We start from the raw sequence: 21,434 nt of genomic DNA, 5'->3' as shown, positions 1-21,434 counted from the left end.
AAAATAAATGGGTTTTTAAATTATACTCTTAATTAGATCTTTACTGTTGAAAACGGAGGTAATGATATGTGATGTTTTGCAACTCAGTAAGTTTTTGTTCTGTAGCCTTAAGAGCAGCTGTTTGCAGTGAAAATACGTTCATGGCCTTTTAAGATTTTTTTTTTTTTAATAAATCATGAAGCTGAATCTTCAGATGCTTTCATCATTGAGCTGAGAATATTTCCTTTTAAATATTAATGCTGTAACTAAATTTGTTTGTCCAATGTTGTACATGAAAGAACTGCTTTTTAGGATAAGAAGTTCTTACCAGAATAAAATAAATAATCCTTTGTGTTTACCACACCCAAGTCTCAAAAATATTTCAGGTGCCAATTAGTAAGGTCCTTCAATGTTGTTACTTTTAATCTAGGAAATAAGTTTGTAAAGTGACTAACTCTGGTGTGACTGGAGAGGAAGGGGATGCTGAATGTTAATAGATTGTGTGCTGGCTTGCATTTGCCAAGAACAATACTTTGCGTCTGTCTGGTATTGACTTGGCAAAGCAAATCATTCACTGCTGCTTCTCACGTATGGCTGCTCGCTCTTGCTTCTGATGCTTAGTTAATGCTTCCTAGATGGAAGCATATACCTGTTTTTCTGTGCTCCTAAATGCTTCCTATACCTGGCACGTGTATTACCAGCTGACGATCCCAGTTGGAGAGCGAGGAGATTTAAGCCCGTGAGCGTGTGTTGCTCCCCCTCCCTGTTTTGGGAAGGTGGTGTTGTGTTGGCTCAGCTCTTTCCTTTGCCAGCCTTTCTTTTTGCCTTATCCTGTCCTCAGCCTTTCTTTTTGCCTTATCCTGTCCTCAGCCTTTCTTTGCCTTATCCTGTCCTCAGCCCGGTGGCTTCCTGCCAGCCCTACGTGCCCTCCGGTTTCTGCCCAGATAGTCCTGGCGGTACAGGAAACCAGGAACATCCTTTCCGAGACCCTCCCAGGATGTGTGTATTGCTTGGAAATTTTCAAGATGTCAACTTTGTTTTTGCAGAAGTCTGATACGGTAATATGTAGAAGAAAGGTCCACCTTCCAGAAAGTCTTCCTGAGAGAACCTAAACCTTTATCTCTCAAAGCAGAGAGTCTGTGCAGCCCACCCCTAAGTTGTTGTATGCAAAATAAGGAGATGTTACCTTAAGATTAAATCAGCCTTTCTGACTCTATCAGCCTCTCCAGTGCAAGGCTCTGTGCAATGCAAGGACGTCCGAAATGATCAGGTAAACTAGGTGCTCCTGAACTCCCTGCTGCAGCTTCGGCTAAGTCCTGTGCAATACCTTAGCACTCCTGGTGAGTTCAGGTCCTCTAATCTGTTCTGCAATTTATAGCCGAGGTGTGACTTTCGGAGCCCTTGTTCTGTGTGCCTGTGGTCGCAGCAAACTTTGCTCCATTTCAAGAAAGCGGCAATTAGTTGGCGACAGGGGAAGACACTATTCCTTGTGTGCGTTGTCTGGATTATTACATTTTTCTGTCTCTAGGGAGGAATGATGCTTAGTCTGACTCCTGTGACAGATGTGGGCTGCTGTGCTGTAAATTTTGTAGTAGATAATGAAAGTATAAATATGAAGGGAGTGGGGAGTAAAAACCTTAGGCTGAAGGAGTTTTAAAGGCATTTCATGGCCATTTGCCCTCATGTTGTTAGAGTACAAAAATATTATTTTACTAACTTAGATTTATGTATGATTTGTGTGCACGTAATAGTTATAATTGATTGTTAGGTATATGAACATTCTTTAACAAACAAGTACATAGTATAATTACCTTGATTAAATTTCATAGCAGTTTATTTATATTGTAGACTTTTGCTCAGTGAGTTGAAACCTAATATAAAACAAAATCCCAGCCATGTTTTCTCACCATGGAAGAGCTGTGTTCCTATATAATGACAGGAGAAAATCTTGGAAGCTAATGGAACTTTTGCAAGTGATTTAATGAGAAGTGTAGTGCCAGTGTTCACTGTATTTTGTATCAGTATCAGCTTATAAATTATGAAGTAAAAAATGAATGTTTTCACTAATAAACATTCTCAATATAATTTTTTATTTTATTTTTTATACCTTAAACTACAATGATCAAAAAATAAGGTGAGGGTGTTTTTTTCCAGCTAAACTTGGCTGCTTGCCTTATTAGCTTCGAGGACGTGAAGGACTGCACCAGACAGTAAACATATGTCTGGTTTGCACAAGTGTCTTCCATGCTTTTTACATTTTTTTTTTTTTCCAGTATTTTTCTCTTGCACATTTGGAGATTTTTGGATGGTTGATTTAGGTGATGACATTAGTGACAAAGGGAATTATTCAAAATTATGCATTTTTTTTTTCCTTAATGTTTCTTAAAGAAAGTAATTAAAATAAAAAGAAAGAGTCTCGGCTAAAATATTCTGTTTAAAATACTAAGAAAACAGTAGTTAATGTGGGTAATTTTAACAGGTTTCTATTTTTTTTCTCTTTATATCATTAAGATCAGCTGGAAACTTTTCCCCAAAACCAGTGTAGAAAAGAAAACTATGAAGACCACCTAAACCAGTTGGTCATCTTGTAAGCAGTTCTCCAAGTCTTCCCACTTTCTTTCCCGTAGTAAGGCTGGTATGTGTGTGCAGGCATGCGTGATGAAGCAGTTGTAAAGGTATACATCTATCGGATAAGCCAACATCCCTCTTGGCCTCTTCTGATCTTTTTCTCAACAGATACCCAAAAATTGGTTGGAGAAGGAAATGAGGCAGTAAAGGCGGTTGTCGTCTTTAGCTCTTCATGTAGTTCATCACCTCTCTCATTATGTCTGTGTTCATGATGCCTCTAAGAAATGAAAGACCAGTAGAGTTGGGCTTAATCAGTTTCCTTTCATACCAGTCTAAAGGGACAAACAGGGTCTTCCATTTCCCCAGTCTGCACAGTTTGACCTAAGAGGAATGAATGGTAGTTCTTTTTTTTTTTTTTTCTTTGTTTATTCCCCCCTCCTACAATCAGTCAAAGGCTACCAGAGAAAACTTAGAGAAAGCTCCTTTACTTTCCATCTTTTCCTATTTATTTCATGGTACTTGTTTAATTAGTTGTTATTACTCAAATCTAGAAGTGAGTTCAGTCTTGGAGATCCTTAGCAGTTGGAACAACCATTTTTGTATTATTCAATATTAGCCTTAATAGACACTGCTTAAAATTGGGCAGGTCTCCTTAGGTACCAGTTATGAAATAACTCTTCATCTCAGGCTTAGAAACGTCTGTATTAAGTCTCCTAATTTCCTTGTTGGTGGTGTGAGAAACAAAATATTAGGCTGTCATTATGGGATTCCTTTGAAGCTTCAGCAAATTTCTCATACTGTCTTTCCAACTGTGAAGTAATTTTTCGTTGCAACCAGTGTTCAGACTTCGTGCGTTGTCTTGTACTTTGAGCTGCAACCAGCATTTTTCTTTCATGCAATCTCTTCAGATTTAAGTGAAGCTAGTTTCTCTTATTACCCAAGAAACAAAGGCCAACATGAATCTGTGAAAACACTGATTTCCTAGGTATACTTCATCCTTGATCAAATGCCTTGGGAAGCTGTAAGCCTCTTAACTAACTGTAGTACAAATTCTGTTGAGTACTCATCTTGTGTTCTGGATTTTCTATTGCTGCTGAGGTCTATAAGGAAGCCTCTGTCCTCAAAGGAGCTAATCAAGGTTTTCCCTTTAGTCATAACAAATGCAAGGCTATTGCTTCATAACTAAGGGTTCTTGTGCAGACATGCTTGATTTTTCTAACACATGATGGGGTACAAAAGTATTCAAAGTAGGTGAGTTATGAAGTTAACTGTATCAGCAAGAGGACTTGAGTGCTTAATGCCATACTTGCTGCTACTAAGCCTAAAGAAGCAAATTGCAATGTTTTGTAGATAAATTGGTGCGTGCTTTTAACGTGAAGACAGATCCAGTTATTAATAATGTCACAAAATTCATGCAAAACCTTTTGCATCTATAAACTGAGAAGGAGTCCTTGTGGGTTGAGTTGTTTGATTCTTTATTGCTGTGAATGTATATTGCCTATGTGGAAAGGCTGTGTTTGTGTTCCTTTGCTAACTTGTGTATAATCATATCTTTTTCAGAAAAAGTATTGCTTGAAAAAAAATATTATTTTTCTGAAAATATAAGGTTTCTTTTTAGAGTTCAAAGTTAATAAATTTTCTTGTTACTCTGTGGATTGTTGCATTCAATTCTGAGCTGCTTTGTTGCAGTGGTTTATATCTTTGGATAACTAGTAAGTTAGAAATAGTTGCTTTATCATTCAGATTTCTACCAATGCCTTTAGTTGTCAAAAAGATTTAATTAGTTCTGTAAAAAGTAATCATCTTCAGGAAATAGTTGTAACCTTCAGTTGTAATTTTAAAAGTATTTTATGAATACATAAATTCATTTAATTGGTGTGACAGGTTTGGGTTTGTTTTTTTTTAAATAACATCAACTTTTCTTGATATTAGAGCTTTGACTTCTGTTCGGCTTTGTATTTTTTTTTTTTAAGACAGTCACATAACTTGTCTTAATCAGTTTTGTACAGCATGTCTAATTTTCTCGTGTATGTTAGCATCTGTGACTAAATTCAGTTCTGCATTCATTTTGCCAACATGCTTTTGAGAACACTTTTTCTGGGCAGGTAGGCGGGGCACTTGTTAATAGCGGGAAAGTTTGAAAAATTGACTTGTGAATTAGTCAGTCCCAGTATCACAGGATTTGTCACGGTTGGAGACTTCTGATTCTGACAGATCGGTGTCATAAGCTGTGTGTCTACTAACTCATCATCATTAGGTTTTCCACCAGTCGCTTTTGATGAAGGCTATTTTGTAAGAGTAGTTAGAGCAACTGCTTCAAAGATATTATAGAAGTGCATGTTAAGCATAGTAAGACTACTAATGAAAATACTGCTATCAGTGCTACAATTTTTGTGATTTGTTTTTATGCCTGTATAACATCCTTCTTTATGCTGCTTAAGAAATGCCCAGCATTTTTTCTTAAAAAAACGCCAAATCAATAATAAAAAAGAAAAAAAAAAAAAAAAAAAGAAAAAAAAAAAAAACAACCAAACAAACAAAAAAACCCACAAAAAAACTATCCACAAAATGAAAATAATTTTAATATTGCGTAGGTGCTGTTATGCTTTTTATATTAACAAGACGCTGTTACAGAGCTTGTGTTGTACTGTAGGACAGAAGCATTTAAGAATGACACTGGCTGCCCTGATCAATCTTCAGCCATATGCTACTGTACGTAAGGTGGTTGTGTAGAATGGCATTAAAGTAACAGATGTCAGCCACAGCTAGTGAGGCAGGAATAAGGAAGATGATTCTACAAAAATACCAGTGTAATTTGTCTTGCCTTCTCTGGGTTTGGAGGGTGACCTACTTCTGTGTGTTGTGGTGTTTGGTGTTTTTTGGTGTTGGTTTTTTTTTGGTGTTTTTTTTTTTTTTTTTACCAATGTGAGAAGCAGATCGATACAACTTTAGTAGTAGGCTTTAGTAGCTGTGTTTGTCTCATGTAGTATTTTTAAGGTAGACACAAATGCATTATGTGCTTCCAGAGTCTCAGAAACTAACCAACCCTACGTGGTGTGTGAAGCTTGATTTCTCAAGCCATGACTTAAAACTTGCTGATTAGAAGCTTGCATTTCCATAAAAATTGTCATAGCTGAGCCTTGGCAGCTGTTTTGGTATTAAGTCAGGTTCTGAGAAAAAGCAGCTTTATCAGCTGTGACAGACAACTGTTTGTGGAATTTATTAAGTGTTTGGTCTTAAAACTGAATCATTAAAATGTATTTCCCTTTAGGTGCTATACTAATGACCTCAGGCTATATATGGACTATGTTTTTCTTCATTTTAATACAAGTTAAAGGAAGTTAACTGGCAAACATTCTGTGTAGTCCATCTGTGGTGTTTAAGCAGTGACCTCTCATTTTTTCTGCATCTGTAAATTCTTATACAGCTTAGCAGCAAATTAAAGCCATATTTAACTATGTTCAGCTGGAATTGTAAAAGAAAAATACAGTCCTAGGTTACTGGGAGACAGCAAAATTCTTGTAGCATTTTGATGCTGTACTTATTTCCCAAAACTGTCTACTTACATTGTATTCCTAAGTGTCTAAAAAGGTAAAGTTGGAGCAGGAGCAGAAACTGTTTTAAATTAACTGTTTGTTTAAAAAAATCACATTCAGCTGATATTCCAAGAAATTGTTCCTTGAAATATAACTGCCTTCAATTCCCCCAAGACCTACTGATGAAATAATGTCTGTTGAATCCTGTTTATGTGTGGCTGATTGAAACAAGTGTTAAAAGCCCTGTTTAAACAATGGTTTTGGGTTGATTAATAATTGCTAGTTGTTTTAAAAATATATGTAAAGAAAAAAACAATATTAAAAAGGATTGAGTGAATTGAGTGATCTGTTAGGGGATAGAATTATTTTCTGTACATTTAACTAGAAAACAGTAGCAGTGAGGAACACATTTGCATCTTTTTTTTAATTGTTTTTACATTAATTTAGGCTACAGAAAGTGAGGCTGGTGATATGGATCTTAGTGGGCTGCCAGAGACAGCAGTGGATTCTGAGGATGATGATGATGAAGAAGACATTGAAAGGGCATCAGATCCTTTGATGAGTAGGGATATTGTTAGAGACTGCTTGGAGAAAGACCCAATAGACAGGACAGATGATGACATTGGTAAGTACTACAATGTAGTAAAATACTGTCAAACTTGTTCTCCTTCACCAAAAAAAAATGCTTTTTGAACTTGAGGTTTTATTTTAATCATTGGCTTTTATAGTTGGTAAGTTTAGTGTTTCTGTAAGGTGATTCATAAATGCTGTAAATTCAGCCAGTGAATGAGTACAGCCAAAGAAAAGGAGGGTATCCCATGCAATATGGGTGAAAACTATTAGTTGCTGGCTATTTTGATCTCAAGCTTCAACTTCTAATTGACATCAGAATTAGTTTATGAAATAGACATCATTGCGTACTGGAAAACAGTTACATAGAACCCTGGCAAAGTCAACATTAACGTCAACACTGGATGATCATCACATTACATTTTTTAATTGTAAGTTGTGATGTTGTGTCTGCTTTTAACCAACAATACACATTTGTGTGAAAACATTGGAATCATTAAGACCTTTACGTAAATGTGCATCTAATCAAACTAATTTGCTATATTGATGTACAGGTATATTGAAAGCAAAACAGAACTAGAATTCAAATTCTTACAATTCCTTACAATCTAATATGTTTCACTGGCTGAGTTTTAATTTTTTTATTTTATCAAAGCATGACTAAGTGATGATTAAGGTTGATTATCAGATGATTAAGGGACTGGAGAATCTCTCATATGAGTAAGGTCTAAGAGAGCTGGGACTGTTAACCCTGGAGAAGACAAGGGTTAGGGGAATCTCATCAATATGTACAAATACCTGGAATGGGGGTGTAAAGACGACAGAGCCAGGCTCTTTTTACTGGTGCCCAGTGAGAGGAACAGAGGCAGTGAGCACAAACTGAAACACAGGTAGCTCCATCTGAACATGAGGAAACACATTTTTTTTTACTGTGACTGAGCACTGCACATATTGCCTGGAGAAGTGGTAGAGAGGTTTCCCTCCTTGGGGATAATAAAAAGTCATCTGGACATGGTCCTGGGCAACTGGCTGTAGGTGGCTCTGCTTGAGCAGGTGGGTTTGACCAGACGACCTCCAGAGGTCCCTTCCAACCTCTACCGTTCAGTGATTCTCAGTAAATAAAAATTTAGGAAAAATATGGGGTCCTATTGACTAATTTCAGTAGGGTTTTTTTGGGTTGTTTTTTGGGTTGTTGGTTTTTTTTTTTTTTAGATTAAACTGAATGCAATAATGACTAGCATTTAGAATCTGCAATCCCTCAGCAGGAGTACCAAGAAGAATTGAGTCCCATAGTTATGAGCAGTGTAAAAAGTGAAAATATGGGAGAAGTTCACTGTTGAGTACAGGTGCGACTCCAGTGCATGCAGAAGACAGGGTGGCAGTGGTCACTTTTAAGACACAGTAATCCTCTCTAGTCCATCTAAGCGGGACTTTGTGAATCCACCAGGTGATGATCAAGTACACTTTACTGTTAATTCTAGCCTAAGAATGGGCTTACCAATGAACTTGTTCCGTTTTGTGAAATTTCCCTTCTCAATATCTTGCTGTGTTTTATATAGGCCTATAATGGTCTTAAGGGAGTTACTGCCCTCGCTGGAGTGTTGCAAATATCATTGGTTGTATTCAGAGCTTGCAGTTATATTACAATTCTTCCATTATGCTGACTTTTACTTTGCAGGGCTTCTATTGATGATATGACCAGCCAGTCTATGTCTACAAAATACCCAGTAATTACAACAGGCCACTGTACATGATTTATTAGTATACAGAAATGATTGTGCAGCATTTTAGCTTAAGTAGCCTGGGGCATCTTGCTGAAGAACTGTCTTTACTGTGCTTCGTTGTTTTGACATGCATGACTCAGTGGGCTTTTTCTCCCTCAGAACAACTACTGGAATTCATGCATCAGTTGCCTGCTTTTGCCAACATGACAATGTCCGTGAGGAGAGAGCTCTGTGCTGTAATGGTGTTTGCAGTTGTGGAGAGAGCAGGAACTATTGTACTAAATGATGGAGAAGAGGTCAGTAGAAGTTGCTTTTGACTCTCCCATTATACCAAATATCCCAGATTCCACAGAGTTAAGGTCCTTTTTTGTTGCTTTAGGACAAAACAGGAAAAAAAAAAAAAAAAAGTAACATTGAGCAGGTAAATTAAGCCTCTTTTTGATCTGGATTAGTTTTAAAGCTTTTGTTTAAGCACTTGCACAACATTTCTTATGCAATAAAAGCATAAGAAAATATACTTCATATTGTACAAAAGGCTTCCTGCCTATTGGAGCAGATTTTGGGAGCTTATTTCAGTGTTTAAGTGGGGTTTTAAAACTTTTTTTTTTCAGTCTTATATAAACTTAACATTAAAGATAAACTTAAGATCCCTTTTTTTTTGAGCTGGAAATAGCTGCACATCGAAGGTAAATTAGCTTATAAATGTTTTTAATAGGTTCTAAAAAAATAACTTTTCTTTTGGAAAAACTGTGAGGGTTGTATCTAAGTAGTATGATATGACAATGTTAAGTGATTCAGTCTTCATGTACCCTGCAACATTTGATTTCTAGCTGGATTCCTGGTCAGTCATTTTGAATGGTTCTGTGGAGGTGACGTACCCTGATGGAAGGACAGAGATACTCTGCATGGGGAACAGTTTTGGTGTTTCCCCTACCATGGAAAAGGAATATATGAAAGGAGTGATGCGAACCAAAGTGGATGACTGCCAGGTACAGTGCTGGGCTGTAATCCATGCAAAATCACACACGTATAGGTGTAATGCAACTTGATAGCCAGACACGGATTTATTTTAAACTGAATATATGTAGAATCTCCAGTGTGCAACCTTGTACAGTAGTTGGGAAATGTGGCTCCTGCTGGGAAATTGAATTCTCTTCACCTGGACAGGGATCATTTTAGATGAAGAGGTTTGTCTACATGCTTTCTCCAGAATTTGAGGCCCAGCATCCATTGCTACAAACTTTCCCTTAATAGGATCTCAAGGTCCATTAGCCATTACAGGCTATTCTACAGGTAATAGCCGTTCTTCCTTACTCAACTCAGCTACTGAATCTTAACAGTAATGCAAGCTCTCTCTCCAGTGGTTTGAATGGAAAAATCATCTAGTTTCAGCTAATCTTTCCCTTTCAGGGAAAATGCCTTGATGTTTGCTATAACTCAGGCAGTCAGCTGTAAGAAATACTTCTTGTAGTAAAGAACTACTAGCCGAATCTGAATGTGGTTGCTATTTGCTTATTCCCATCCAGAAGATAATATCCAAGCCCTAGGTGAATTAAGCATTTTGCTCCATCCTGATGACTAATTAGTTTCCAGTAAATGCCCTTTGGAATGGGTGTAAATATGTGTTAATGGAGTCTACCTGTCTTAAGTTCCAAAAAGTGAATAAATGGTGTCCTGTTAGGATAACATTTTGCAACAAATCCAAACTGTGGGACTTCTGTTTCAGCTACTACTAGCTGCTGGAAATAGAAAAGGTATGTAAATGAATTATAAAGAATGCAGGAGAGAATACTATCTCTCTGGATCTCATGCCTTTGTCCTAAGTACATACGTGATGCTTTAACAACTTTCCAATCAGAAGAAACGCTGTTAATTCTTTTCAATTAAATACCCAAGTTCTCATAAGAGGGCAGTTTAATCTTGGCCCCAAAAAAGAGACAGAAGTATAAAAGTTTTAACAAGTTATAGAAAGCAATTCATCATGTGTACAGTATTTTCTTTTTCTAAGTTGCAGTGGGTGGTCTTCATTGTATTTGCATAGTGTAGGTGCTGGGAATATTCTTAAGGTATTTATTCTTGCACTTATTCTTAGCTGAGCAGAGGATTGTAGAAAAATGTTTTTCCTGCTGTATGCTTTAATCCAGAAGTAATTTGTTTCTGTGTGCCTGCACTCATGTAATGGAATAAATGTTAGTTTTCTTAATGATTGACTTTTTAGTTTTTCGTAGCTATTATTAATAATTATTTACAGTAGCATTAGGCACAAAACATAAAAGCTAGGTTTTCCCTTCAATCTCTAAACCCTTCTAAATATCACATAAAAGCTTGCACGGGAGAAAAAGTACCAGCTAGGATACTGAGCTTCATCTCGGGCCGGGGAGGGGGGGGCATCAAAGCAGCTAAACAAAAATGGCTGATAATGCTAAATCATTTTGTTCCGATGAATCTTGGTCTCTTCTAACTGCAAGGCTGTAGTGGAAGAACTGTGCATGTGTATTCATCTGCTTACTACAGCTGAACTGCTGGGAAGGCAGATTTGGCTCCCTGCTGGGTGAGAAACTATCGTTCCTATTAATAGAGTACTTGCATCTTAAGTCTAAATGCTTTTCTGAGGATTTAGCCTTTTAATACTGGTGTGCAATGATTCTTTCCAGTTTGTTTGTATAGCCCAGCAAGATTATTGCCGCATCCTCAATCAAGTGGAAAAGAACATGCAGAAGGTGGAAGAGGAAGGGGAGATTGTGATGGTGAAGGAGCACAGGGAACTTGATCGCACTGGAACAAGAAAAGGTCACATTGTCATCAAGGTAAAAGCAAGGGGGAATATCTTACAAGGGTCTGTGTTCTGTGGTGGTCTTGACTTGACAAGTTAGGTCCAGTATTAGTTGAGATATGTATTATAAAAATATATATTTGAAAAGAGACAGTTAATATTTATAGGGTTTTTTCTTTATAGTCACGCACATAGATAACTGGGTGATTTCTGTAGAAATTAGTGACAAGTTTTTTGCACTTCTTATCACAATAATTAAGCTGTTATGTTTGATTAGCTTATCAGTCAATATATGCCAGTATTATTTCTGGTGTAATGCATCTTCAGTATGTTACAAGAAAACAAATTTACATTTATTGAAAATGTGGTTTAATAACTACGATTTTTATTTCTTTTTTTTTTTTTTATAGGGAACAGCTGAAAGGTTAACAATGCATTTGGTGGAAGAGCACTCTGTGGTAGACCCAACATTTATAGAAGACTTCCTGTTGACATATCGGACCTTTCTTTCCAGCCCAATGGAAGTGGGCAAGAAGTTGTTGGAGTGGTTCAATGACCCCAGCCTCAGGGATAAGGTTAAAATCCCCTGCATTACATACCTGTTACCATTTACATTTGAAATATAAGCTATTAAGAATAAAATATGTTTGAGAGAATGACTAAACTGCGTAAGACACAAATAGCTGGTGACATATTTTAATGGAAGAATATATGGAGAAAACTAAGAAAATATTTTTTCCTTATTTTATTTAAGTATTAATGTGCTTAGGAAAGGTAAATTATCCATGTTTTACCTTGCTGTGTTTTTACTACATAACTTAGTTGCTTGCAGGTACAGGGAAAGCTTTTTTCCAATAATCAGTATTTTTATTTAATAGAATTCAATAGAATACTATTGGGTCTCAGAATTTGAGCGTATAACTAAGTTCTCTGTTTTCTATAATACTAGTTAACACAGCTTGGCAAACATTTTGTGATAATTTATTTTTATATAAAGAGACTAGAAAATACAGCTATTGTTAAGAATCTGTTGAGACGTACACAGCATAAAAAAAAAACAAACCCACAACCCAAACACAAGGAAGCAGTCAAACATCCTCTTCCCTAAACAAAACTGCCATGATGGAAGAATAGGGCCCTGTATATGCAGTTTTGGCACGCTGTTTATTGAGGCTATACTGTGCTTCATGCTATATTCTCCCTTTTATACAGCTTTCTCATATGTACAAAACCTAGTAAAAGTTTCCAGATGTTTTTTGCAAATTTGAAACCAAGGGAATTATATCAATAAAGTTAAAGAGAAATTTGGTTTTCAACTTCTACTTAAGTCTGGATAGCTTTTCTAGAAATGCTAGTATATCTCTGTCTTGGAGGAAGGATCTTACATTTGACAGAGAGGACAGGCTTTGCAGCTAATACTGTTTAGCATAGGCTTGTTAGGGCTTCAGAGCTATGATACTGGAGTTCATCTTTAAACTTATTTTTCTTGTCCTCCAATGGATAATCCCCTCAGCCACTCGAAAAGCATGAGCCAGCACAGTTGCTGGTATCGGGTCTGAAAACAGAGCAGGTCTTTGTTCTGCTGTCTCAATAACCAGCCCTTTCTGAAGTCCAGTAGCACTGACAGAAGGGAAAGAGTTGGAGAATAGCTTGGGATGAGTGGAGAAAAGCAAGTGGGGGAGGAGGAATCTGGAAGATTTTGGCTGTTTTTTTTTTTGTTTTGTTTTGATTTTTTTTTTTTGTATTAGAGGCTAATCGGCAGTGAGGAGAGGGAAAGGGGTGGGTAAAAAACTTCCTGGGGGTGGTCATTGCTCAGTAGCGATCAGACTGGGACATGTGAGATCCAGCCTCACTGGTGGTTTTGCCCAGCAGCAGGGTACTTGACTTTAGAGCTTTAATCCTCTTTTAATGCTGTTCCTGGTTGTGACAGAAGTAACGGCATTGCTCTGGAAGTCACCGTTCAACCCTTACCAGCACAGTGTCATTAGTAAGTCCCAACTTTCAAAGCAGCATTGATACTGAAGCTATCACTGCAGTGATTTAAAATATATTATGTGGTATAGCCTGCAACTTCCTAGCCAATTTTAAAAACCTGCAATTAGCCTAAATCTAACCAGACAGTGTCTGGATCTTCCAGCGTCATCCACGTTAATGAAAAACACCACAGATGTTGAACAGAAAGGAAGTTCATCTTCAATATCCAAGGTGGAAAAATCTCAAATATGTCAGAAATGCTACCGCTGGCCTACATCCCTGTGGCTGGGAGCTGCAGCATGTACTGCTGTGCAGTTGCCTCCTATTACAAATGTGAACTCTGGAGGAATTTTGAAGTACTTGATCAAGTTGGTCGTTAATTTGGGCAATTCTTCTGAATTCATTTGCTTTTCTGGGGTAAAACTACTTGGAAACTGCATGTAAGAGTGGCAGGGCTTGGTTTTGGGTGCCTGGTGTCAGACCTTTAGCATAAAGAGGCTTCGAAGGTTTAGATTTTGTGCAGATGCAAAGAATGGACAGGGGTTAGCTTTAGCTGATTAAAATTTGTATGAGATTTTGTTCTTAAGCTCTAGCTTTTGAAATGTTCAGAGGTCTTCCCCTGCTAACTTGCTTTCCCAGCATAACAGAAGTAGTGTAGCTATATTTTTAGAGATAACTTTGAGTGGCACAACTATTTTGGATTCAGGAGCTTTTTAAAAATAGCATGAATCAATATTTATTCAAGACATCAAACCTCTTTTGTCAGGACAGGTGCTGCTGATGTTCTAGGTCAAATCGCATACTAAGATAAAAATTTATGGTGGAAGCATATAGTTTTAAGAAATACACCTCTTACTTTGTGGCTTTACCTTCAGAAATATTAATTGATAGTATTCCTTTAGGGGTTTTTTTCCTAACAAACTGTAAATTACCTGCTAAGATCCTTCTGCACTTGATAATCGTTATTCCTTGAGGGGTGTAGGGGTGGAGGGAAAGGAGGAATGGTAAACTGAAAGATTGGCTAAGGGAAAGAATTGCATGTATTTGCTGTTAAAACCTATTTCCTGCTTCTCACAGTAGCTCCTTTTTTCTGCCTCTCTAAACATACAATAGCTATTTTGCACAGGTAAATGCCTAATTAAGTTAATGGTGGTTTATCTAAAGATTTGTGAGATTCAAGAACCAATATAAAGCAGTATCAGAAGCCTTATGATCATGTGCTTGAAGAATTAAGCAGATTTGGAAATGTACATGAACAGGAAATTGTTGTTTATAAGTCAGAAATGGATCTAACTCGTTGGTTTGTACCTGTGTGCTAAATTCCCTACTCAGATTTGATACACCCAGGGTTAATTTTTCGAACTCATGGTATTCTTTGAGATACAACATACAATTGCTGATACAAGTGAAAGCAATTTTAATACTTAATTCATTTTATTCTCCTGGTAAAAGACTGCATATTAGTAAAGTTTGGTTTGGATGTGTGTATATATAATACTTAGATTCCAGCGGAAATTTACAGGGACATTAAGGAGCAGTATTTTTAAAGGACTTAGCACAAGTGCTGTTCTGGGTATTCCTGGAAAACATTTTTTTTACATTATTGATTAATTTTCAGGTTACACGGGTAGTATTGTTGTGGGTGAACAATCACTTCAATGATTTTGAAGGAGATCCTGCTATGACTCGATTTCTGGAAGAATTTGAGAACAATTTGGAGAGGGAGGTAAGATTGAGGGTTTTTTCTGACAATTTGGGGTGGCAGGGAGTAGCCAGGCTGTTGTAATATATAACTCATTGTGCTTTTCTCTTGTAGAAAATGGGTGGACATTTGAGGCTGTTAAATATTGCTTGTGCTGCTAAAGCTAAACGAAGATTGATAACTTTAACAAAGCCATCTCGAGAAGCCCCTTTGCCTTTTATCTTGCTGGGAGGGTCAGAAAAGGGGTTTGGAATCTTTGTTGACAGTGTAGATTTTGGTAGCAAAGCTACAGAGGCAGGCTTGAAACGTGGAGACCAGGTATGTTGTTATTTAAAAAGTAATTTATTTTTCTCCTTTTTTGTTTCCTTTCTCTTTGGTAAGTAAAAATAATGCTACCTGTTGGTATTTTTAGATACTGGAAGTAAATGGTCAAAACTTTGAAAACATTCAGCTGTCAAAAGCCATGGAAATCCTTAGAAATAACACTCATCTGTCTATCACTGTGAAAACCAACTTATTTGGTAAGTTTCTGTGCAGTGTTTGTTCCAATTCCTGTTCTAATTTAGATGAAGTTCTAAATTATTTTTTTTAGTAGTTTAAAATAGTTTTGTTTAATACACTGTTTTACTGCTGAGAATAGGAAAAGGAAGCTTGCAAGTCCTAAAATACTTTAGTTCATAATTTTAGAGAAAAAATTATGAAGAGGGTTTTATATGAAGTGACTTCGCTCTCACAAGTTAATGTTTCTTGATTAAAAGGAACTACTGCAACAATTTAGCTCAAATTTATAAAACATGTTTGTACGTGTAACATTTAGTCCTTTCTCAAGAAAGAAGCCTCTTTTGGAATTTCAGTTGATCAGTGATCCTGTCTGTCTGCTGAATTTCCTCATAGTTTTTCAGTCCATCCCTACAATGAGCATGATGAAATTAGTAAAAACTTTATTGCCAGCTAGGTGAAAACAATCTTGCTACCTTCCAAATCTATTGTCTTTGTTTCTCCCTCTAAGAAGTACTAAAGCAGTCCTGGAGTCTTTAGGCAGCTCAGGACCTGAGTTATCATCATAAGTAATTAACAGTTTGTGGGGTTTGTTTGATTTTTACCACTGGATACTTGAATTAGTTACATAATCTAGTGATATGTTTCCCAAGTCTCTCTTTCAGGATCAGGTTCTTCATCACAAATAAGTAGAGCAGAATATTACTGCAGGATGTTACTGCACTAACTAATGATGGAAATATGCTTAGGTTATCTCCAGAAGTCATTTGTCAAATCTGTTTCCTGGGGATTTTTTTTTTGTTTCGCAATAAAGATTCTAATACTTCAGCTGTTTCTAATAATTAAGGCATTTCTTAACAGATCTGCATATACTTGTTTAGAAGGATGTGCTTGTTTGTGTGTAAGTTCTGTATAGCCATCCTTCACACATTTCACATCCATCACATACTTTACAGGTTTTTGGATCTCATGTGTTGCTTTAGTATGTTTAAGATTAAACTGGATTTCTTCAGAAGTTGTGTTTTTTCTAAGTTTTTAATCTTCTTGCTCCACTGCAAATACTGAAATCACATCATAGAGTCTCAGAACAGTTACTTTCTGTGTATTGCATGCAGTATTTCTTATCAATAAATCCCAAAAGGAGAGTTTCCTTTTTTTTTTAACAGCATCTTCCTATCTGTGCCTACTTTGTCTCTCCAGCCCCCAGCTCCTATTTGACAGTACAGTTATGGGCTTGGATTACTCTCCTCCACTTTGTGTGTCTTTTTTGAAGTCTCCTGGTGATTTGTGTACATCTGGAGATAAGGATGAATATTAATGACAGAATTAATACATAATAGTGAAACCTAGCTTCTGATACTGATCCTTAGCTAGTTGCCCTTGTTCCCACCTTTTCTACAATTCCTTGGGTTTGATTATCAGTTTTCATTTATTATTACAAATCAACTCATCAGATGATTTTTTCATTTATATATGTAAACTTCCTCTCACACTCAGAATATGTGACTTAAACAAAACTGATCTGGAGACCTATTTAAATCAACATTTTTGGGAAGCTAAAAGTTGCGCTACAAGAACTAATTCACAAATTCATGATGTATTTCTGCCTTAAAGATGACCCTTTCCTAGGTAGCTGAAGGAGTCTGAGAGGGGTTTTTTTGTGTGTCTGGCAGATGGACACAACAGCCCTGTCAAACATCCAATGTGTTTCAGTAGTCTCATACTTTCTTATGTTTTCCTTATGACTTCATTGCAGTTTCCCCTCTGAATTGTGATTTTTTTTTTTTTTTTTTTTTTAATCTTGTTGATAATAATTTCTTGTCCATCTGAGTGCTTTTGTTGCTGGCTATCTGTTTAAAACCTTCCTTCTCAGTTGTTAGCTTTCATACCTTATTTTTGTCATGTGCTTTTTTTATGTGTGCTACTTTTCTGCAGAAGCCTGTGGCCTTAGGTTGAACAAAGTCCTTCTGCTGGCACCATCAGTAAAACTGTGTAGTCATCTAGCGTATTTCTATTCTGAGCTGGGCAAATTTACTGCTTTTCCGATTCATACTACAGAAAATTAATGTCCTTTTTAAAATTTACTTTGTTTTTTTTAGTCTTATACATAAATTCATATAATACTTGAACTGACAGACTACCCTGATCAGTTTTTTGATTAATATTGAGCTTGTCTGATGCACAGAGTTTTATTTTACATTTTTGTTCTTTTTTCTTTCCTCCTTTTTCCTGTCTTGTGCAGTTTTTAAAGAACTCTTAACACGGTTGTCAGAGGAAAAAAGAAATGGTGCTCCCCACCTGCCTAAAATTGGTGATATTAAAAAGGCGAGTCGTTATTCCATCCCAGACCTTGCCGTTGATGTGGAGCAGGTAATAGGATTAGAAAAAGTAAATAAGAAAAGTAAAGCCAACACAGTTGGGGGAAGAAATAAATTAAAGAAGATACTTGACAAGACTCGAATCAGTATTCTGCCTCAGAAACCATACAAGTGAGTTTATTTCCTCTTAAATATTTGTTTTGTGTTAAATTTTAATAATTTCTCATGATACTTATAATTTGTCATGATACCTTTTTTATTTATTAATGCAAACCATGCTTATATCTGAAAAAATATACTAGAAAATACTAGTCTGAATATATGAATGATCATAGACTGCTAACAATGCATTTTCTGACATCAGTATGGATATATTTTACTGCTTATAGGTAGTCATGGCACAAATACTTTTTCATGTCACTTACTGTTTTCTTTTAAGAGTACTGTTAACTGGAAGCATCCCAGGCAATTCATTTCAGAATAACTCTGCAAGCAGGTTTGCTTGCAAATGGTTGATAGGAGCAATGATTTCAATTTATTCGCATTCCAGTGGACTAGAAGAATTTCTGCAGACTGCCGTAAGGGTGACTGAGGTTCAAATTTTAACTTGGGTTCTTTGATAGAATTCAGTATTTTTTAGTGAAAGCTAGCTATAATATCTTTTATTCTATGAACGCATTTAAGAAATAGAGTTCTGATAAGGATTGTTGGAAACAATGGAAGGATATTTTATATGATTTTATGGGAATCTGGTTCTTGGCCAAGACAGATGGCGTCAATGGGGAAAAATTACTTGTAGGAGGGTAGTTGATGAGTAATAAGTGTTTTCTCAGGAATTTTTCTTTTCTTTGTCTCATTGAGGAAGAAATCTATTCAATGTTAATTTGTGAAAAAGACCCCTGAGCTGAAAATCAAGGAATTTCTTCCTGATGTTACTTTAAAAAAAAACACTTGTTTGACTAATGTTAGCTGTTCCCTACCAAATGAATAGTGTTCTGAAACATCATAAATAGAATTTTAGTAATGTAAAGGTTAAATGAATATAAATATAATCTATTATTATAGCCAAATAACGGATATTTCTTAAGTTGACACATACACACTTCAGTAGAGGAGAGTCTGTAAATACTCTTTTTATGTTGTTTGTCTTTAGAATGTTTTATTTCACCGGTCTTGTATGTTTGTTGTTCTGATGAGCCATGCATACTGTTAGGCATGATTTTTTTTGCATTGTTCACCATTGTTCACAGCTTCAGCATAACATTTTCATGTTGGTTTTCTTTTTTTCTTTTATTCCTTTCATTTTTACACTTTTTCTGTGCAGGGAGTTCTTTGGGTAAGACTAAGAAAAGCAGTACACGACCTATTTTCTTTTCCTTTTGCTAGCTTTAATTCGTGTGTTATATATAGCAGTTTATCTGCAAAGGCTGTTGACACTCAGTTTGTGTCTGCATGGTTTCTGCGTAGAGATGTGTAGCTGTAGACTTTGTGTGTGTTTGGTTTTTTTTTTTTGTGTAGAAGCTTCTATCTCATTCCTCCTAATAATTAATCGCTTTGCATATATTAAGGGACTTTACCTATTCTTACATACTTTATGTCCTGTGTTGAGTGAGTGGTGGCTGCCAACCAGCCCAAACCATGACAGCCTTTTAAATACCAAAAATCAAGAGGGATGAAAAAGCCAAAAAGAAAGAGGGATGAAAAAGCTGATTTACTCCGTAATTAAAGTAGGTATTTAAAGACTTCATGAGTCAGCTAGCCTATGAAGTGAAGCTGTCGACCTTTTTTGAATGTGAATATTGCAGAGGTTTCTAGTGCCTCCAGGACGTGTCAAGATAGCCACCACAATCTTTAAACTAGAATGAGCTCTCTCTTAGAGGGAGTTTGTCTGCTTTGGGAGACACGAAATCAGTATCAAAGACAAATCAGTTTGAGCGGGAGATGATGCCTTCCTTCGGCCCTGCTTTTTAGTCCAATAATGTCAACTGACTTCCTGAACTGAGCAGACGGCACCGTTTCCTCCTCAGCTACTGGGAAATCTCCCCACCAGCTGCGAGGCGTCTCTTGAAGCGTGCTCCTGGTTACAGCCTCCACTTGAGCTCTTGGCTTTCTTTTTACTCTTCTAACCCAGAGTGGTTTTGTTGCTCTGTGGGCTCGGTTGCTCCAAATAAGGATTAAACACACACACACCCCCCCACCTCTAGCAAAAGTCTGCCTGGCCCATAGTGTAGCACCCCAGACAAAGCAGCAGCACTCCCTCTCCTTTCCTCTCCCCTCTATTTGCAGCCCTGCAGTGCAATACGCTGCATCTTGAAGGAAGAAACATTCAGACAACTCTGCCATCCCATTATCCCTTCTACCCTGTTTGTCATTCAGCAGCAAAGTTATTTCTTAGTTAATGCTACCCCCCTGCGTGGCAAATGCAGACAGAAAGCAATAGAAGTGCCTTTCCTTTAAAACCACAATCTCCTTTCACTGGCACAATAAAATATTTTACCCTAACAGCAGAGCAGCTGATCTTCATGGGGCATGGGGTTTCCTAGTGTTGCCATTTGTATCTGAAATTTTTGGCTTTCATTTCCTGTTTGCATAACTTAGAACTCAGATTCTGGTTTAAGTTTTAAAAGATTGAGTAAACTGAGTGTAGGGTAAATACTTTCAAATTTAGTATATGAATACTTAGAATTGAGAAGAATTTTAGAAACACTACTTTTTTAAAAAAACCTGACATTTGTCAGTTGAGCCACTTTACTGAAGCTGCTTTGGTAATGACGCACAGGATAGGTAGAAGATTACAGAAAACTGACAAACCACAAAAGGAATACGTTGTACAAGGGAAACTACTAATATAAGGAGGAGGGTCATATTGTCTTCATTTGACTTGAATTTAGAGAAAGTACTGTTGTTGGCACATTTATGAAATATACTATATAGTTGTTTAGAACCACCAGAAAGCATTTTGACGACTGGGGACTCTGGGGTCTTTTTATTTAGTTGGTATTTTGTGTGTGTGTGTGGACTGGTTCCTGTTTGAAAGACAGGACATAGATTGCTGTGAATGCTTCTAGTGAAAGACTGACTTGCTTCTGGCTATACGCTGAGTTGATCACTACTGCTTGTCACAGTATTTTGTGCTCTATGTGGAAGTACAAAAATACAGATACTCAGATTCAACTTAACTTCTGATTGAGAGAGAATCCAAGAAACCCCAAACATGTTATACAGAGATACCACTCCAACCTTCTTCGAGTTGCGTTGCCTTCTAAAAAGCAATTGCTATGTCCATGTAATTAAAATTGTGTCTTAAATGCCCAGAGATACTGTCCTGGCTTCCCAGAGTACTGTTCAATTCACAGCACTTTAAGAAGTGAAACAAGAGTGTATTGGGTAAAGTAATTCATTGGTAGGCACAAAAGGATGTTTGTGCTGTAACAGCTCAACAGGGATAATTATCAGGCTCTTAATTATTTTTGTTTAGGATTTCTGAGGACGGATGGAACACTAGACAAAAGCTTAAGTGCCCAAAACTAGGGCACAAATGGTCATTCATGTTGCATCATTTCATTTAGTAGCTTGGCTTTTTAGAGTTGCAGCAGTTTGCAGTGAAGTAGAAGTTCTGGTTCATGGTATATTTACATGTGTAAACACAGATTTAGATGTGCTTGGCATTTAAGAAGGCTTTGTCTATAGTAGCTAAATTTTTAATTATTTTAATTTTCTATAATGGTTGCTATTCAACATTTTGCACCCTCAGTATTTTATTAAGGATTTGCATCTATGTATTTATAGAAA

General features: G+C 36.7%; 1 protein-coding gene across 11 annotated transcripts in view; it reads left to right on the top strand.

The window, feature by feature from the left end:
• RAPGEF2 (Rap guanine nucleotide exchange factor 2) overlaps nt 1-21,434 on the top strand; it is a 193,166-nt gene that overhangs the window by 147,350 nt on the left and 24,382 nt on the right. For all 11 annotated transcript variants that reach the window (XM_033000208.2, XM_042807805.1, XM_042807803.1 and 8 more), the window contains 9 exons: nt 6,531-6,708; nt 8,537-8,673; nt 9,208-9,366; nt 11,032-11,184; nt 11,561-11,725; nt 14,743-14,850; nt 14,941-15,144; nt 15,239-15,347; nt 17,567-17,813. In XM_033000208.2, the coding sequence (XP_032856099.2) occupies nt 6,531-6,708; nt 8,537-8,673; nt 9,208-9,366; nt 11,032-11,184; nt 11,561-11,725; nt 14,743-14,850; nt 14,941-15,144; nt 15,239-15,347; nt 17,567-17,813 (1,460 nt within the window). The remainder of the gene's footprint in view (nt 1-6,530; nt 6,709-8,536; nt 8,674-9,207; nt 9,367-11,031; nt 11,185-11,560; nt 11,726-14,742; nt 14,851-14,940; nt 15,145-15,238; nt 15,348-17,566; nt 17,814-21,434) is intronic.

This window comes from Tyto alba, unplaced genomic scaffold, assembly GCF_018691265.1.
Source record: "Tyto alba isolate M040663 unplaced genomic scaffold, T.alba_DEE_v4.0 Super-Scaffold_6, whole genome shotgun sequence".
Taxonomy (NCBI): domain Eukaryota; kingdom Metazoa; phylum Chordata; class Aves; order Strigiformes; family Tytonidae; genus Tyto; species Tyto alba.
The sequence above is the reverse complement of the archived record's forward strand: the minus strand, read 5'-3'. Positions and strand labels throughout refer to the sequence as shown.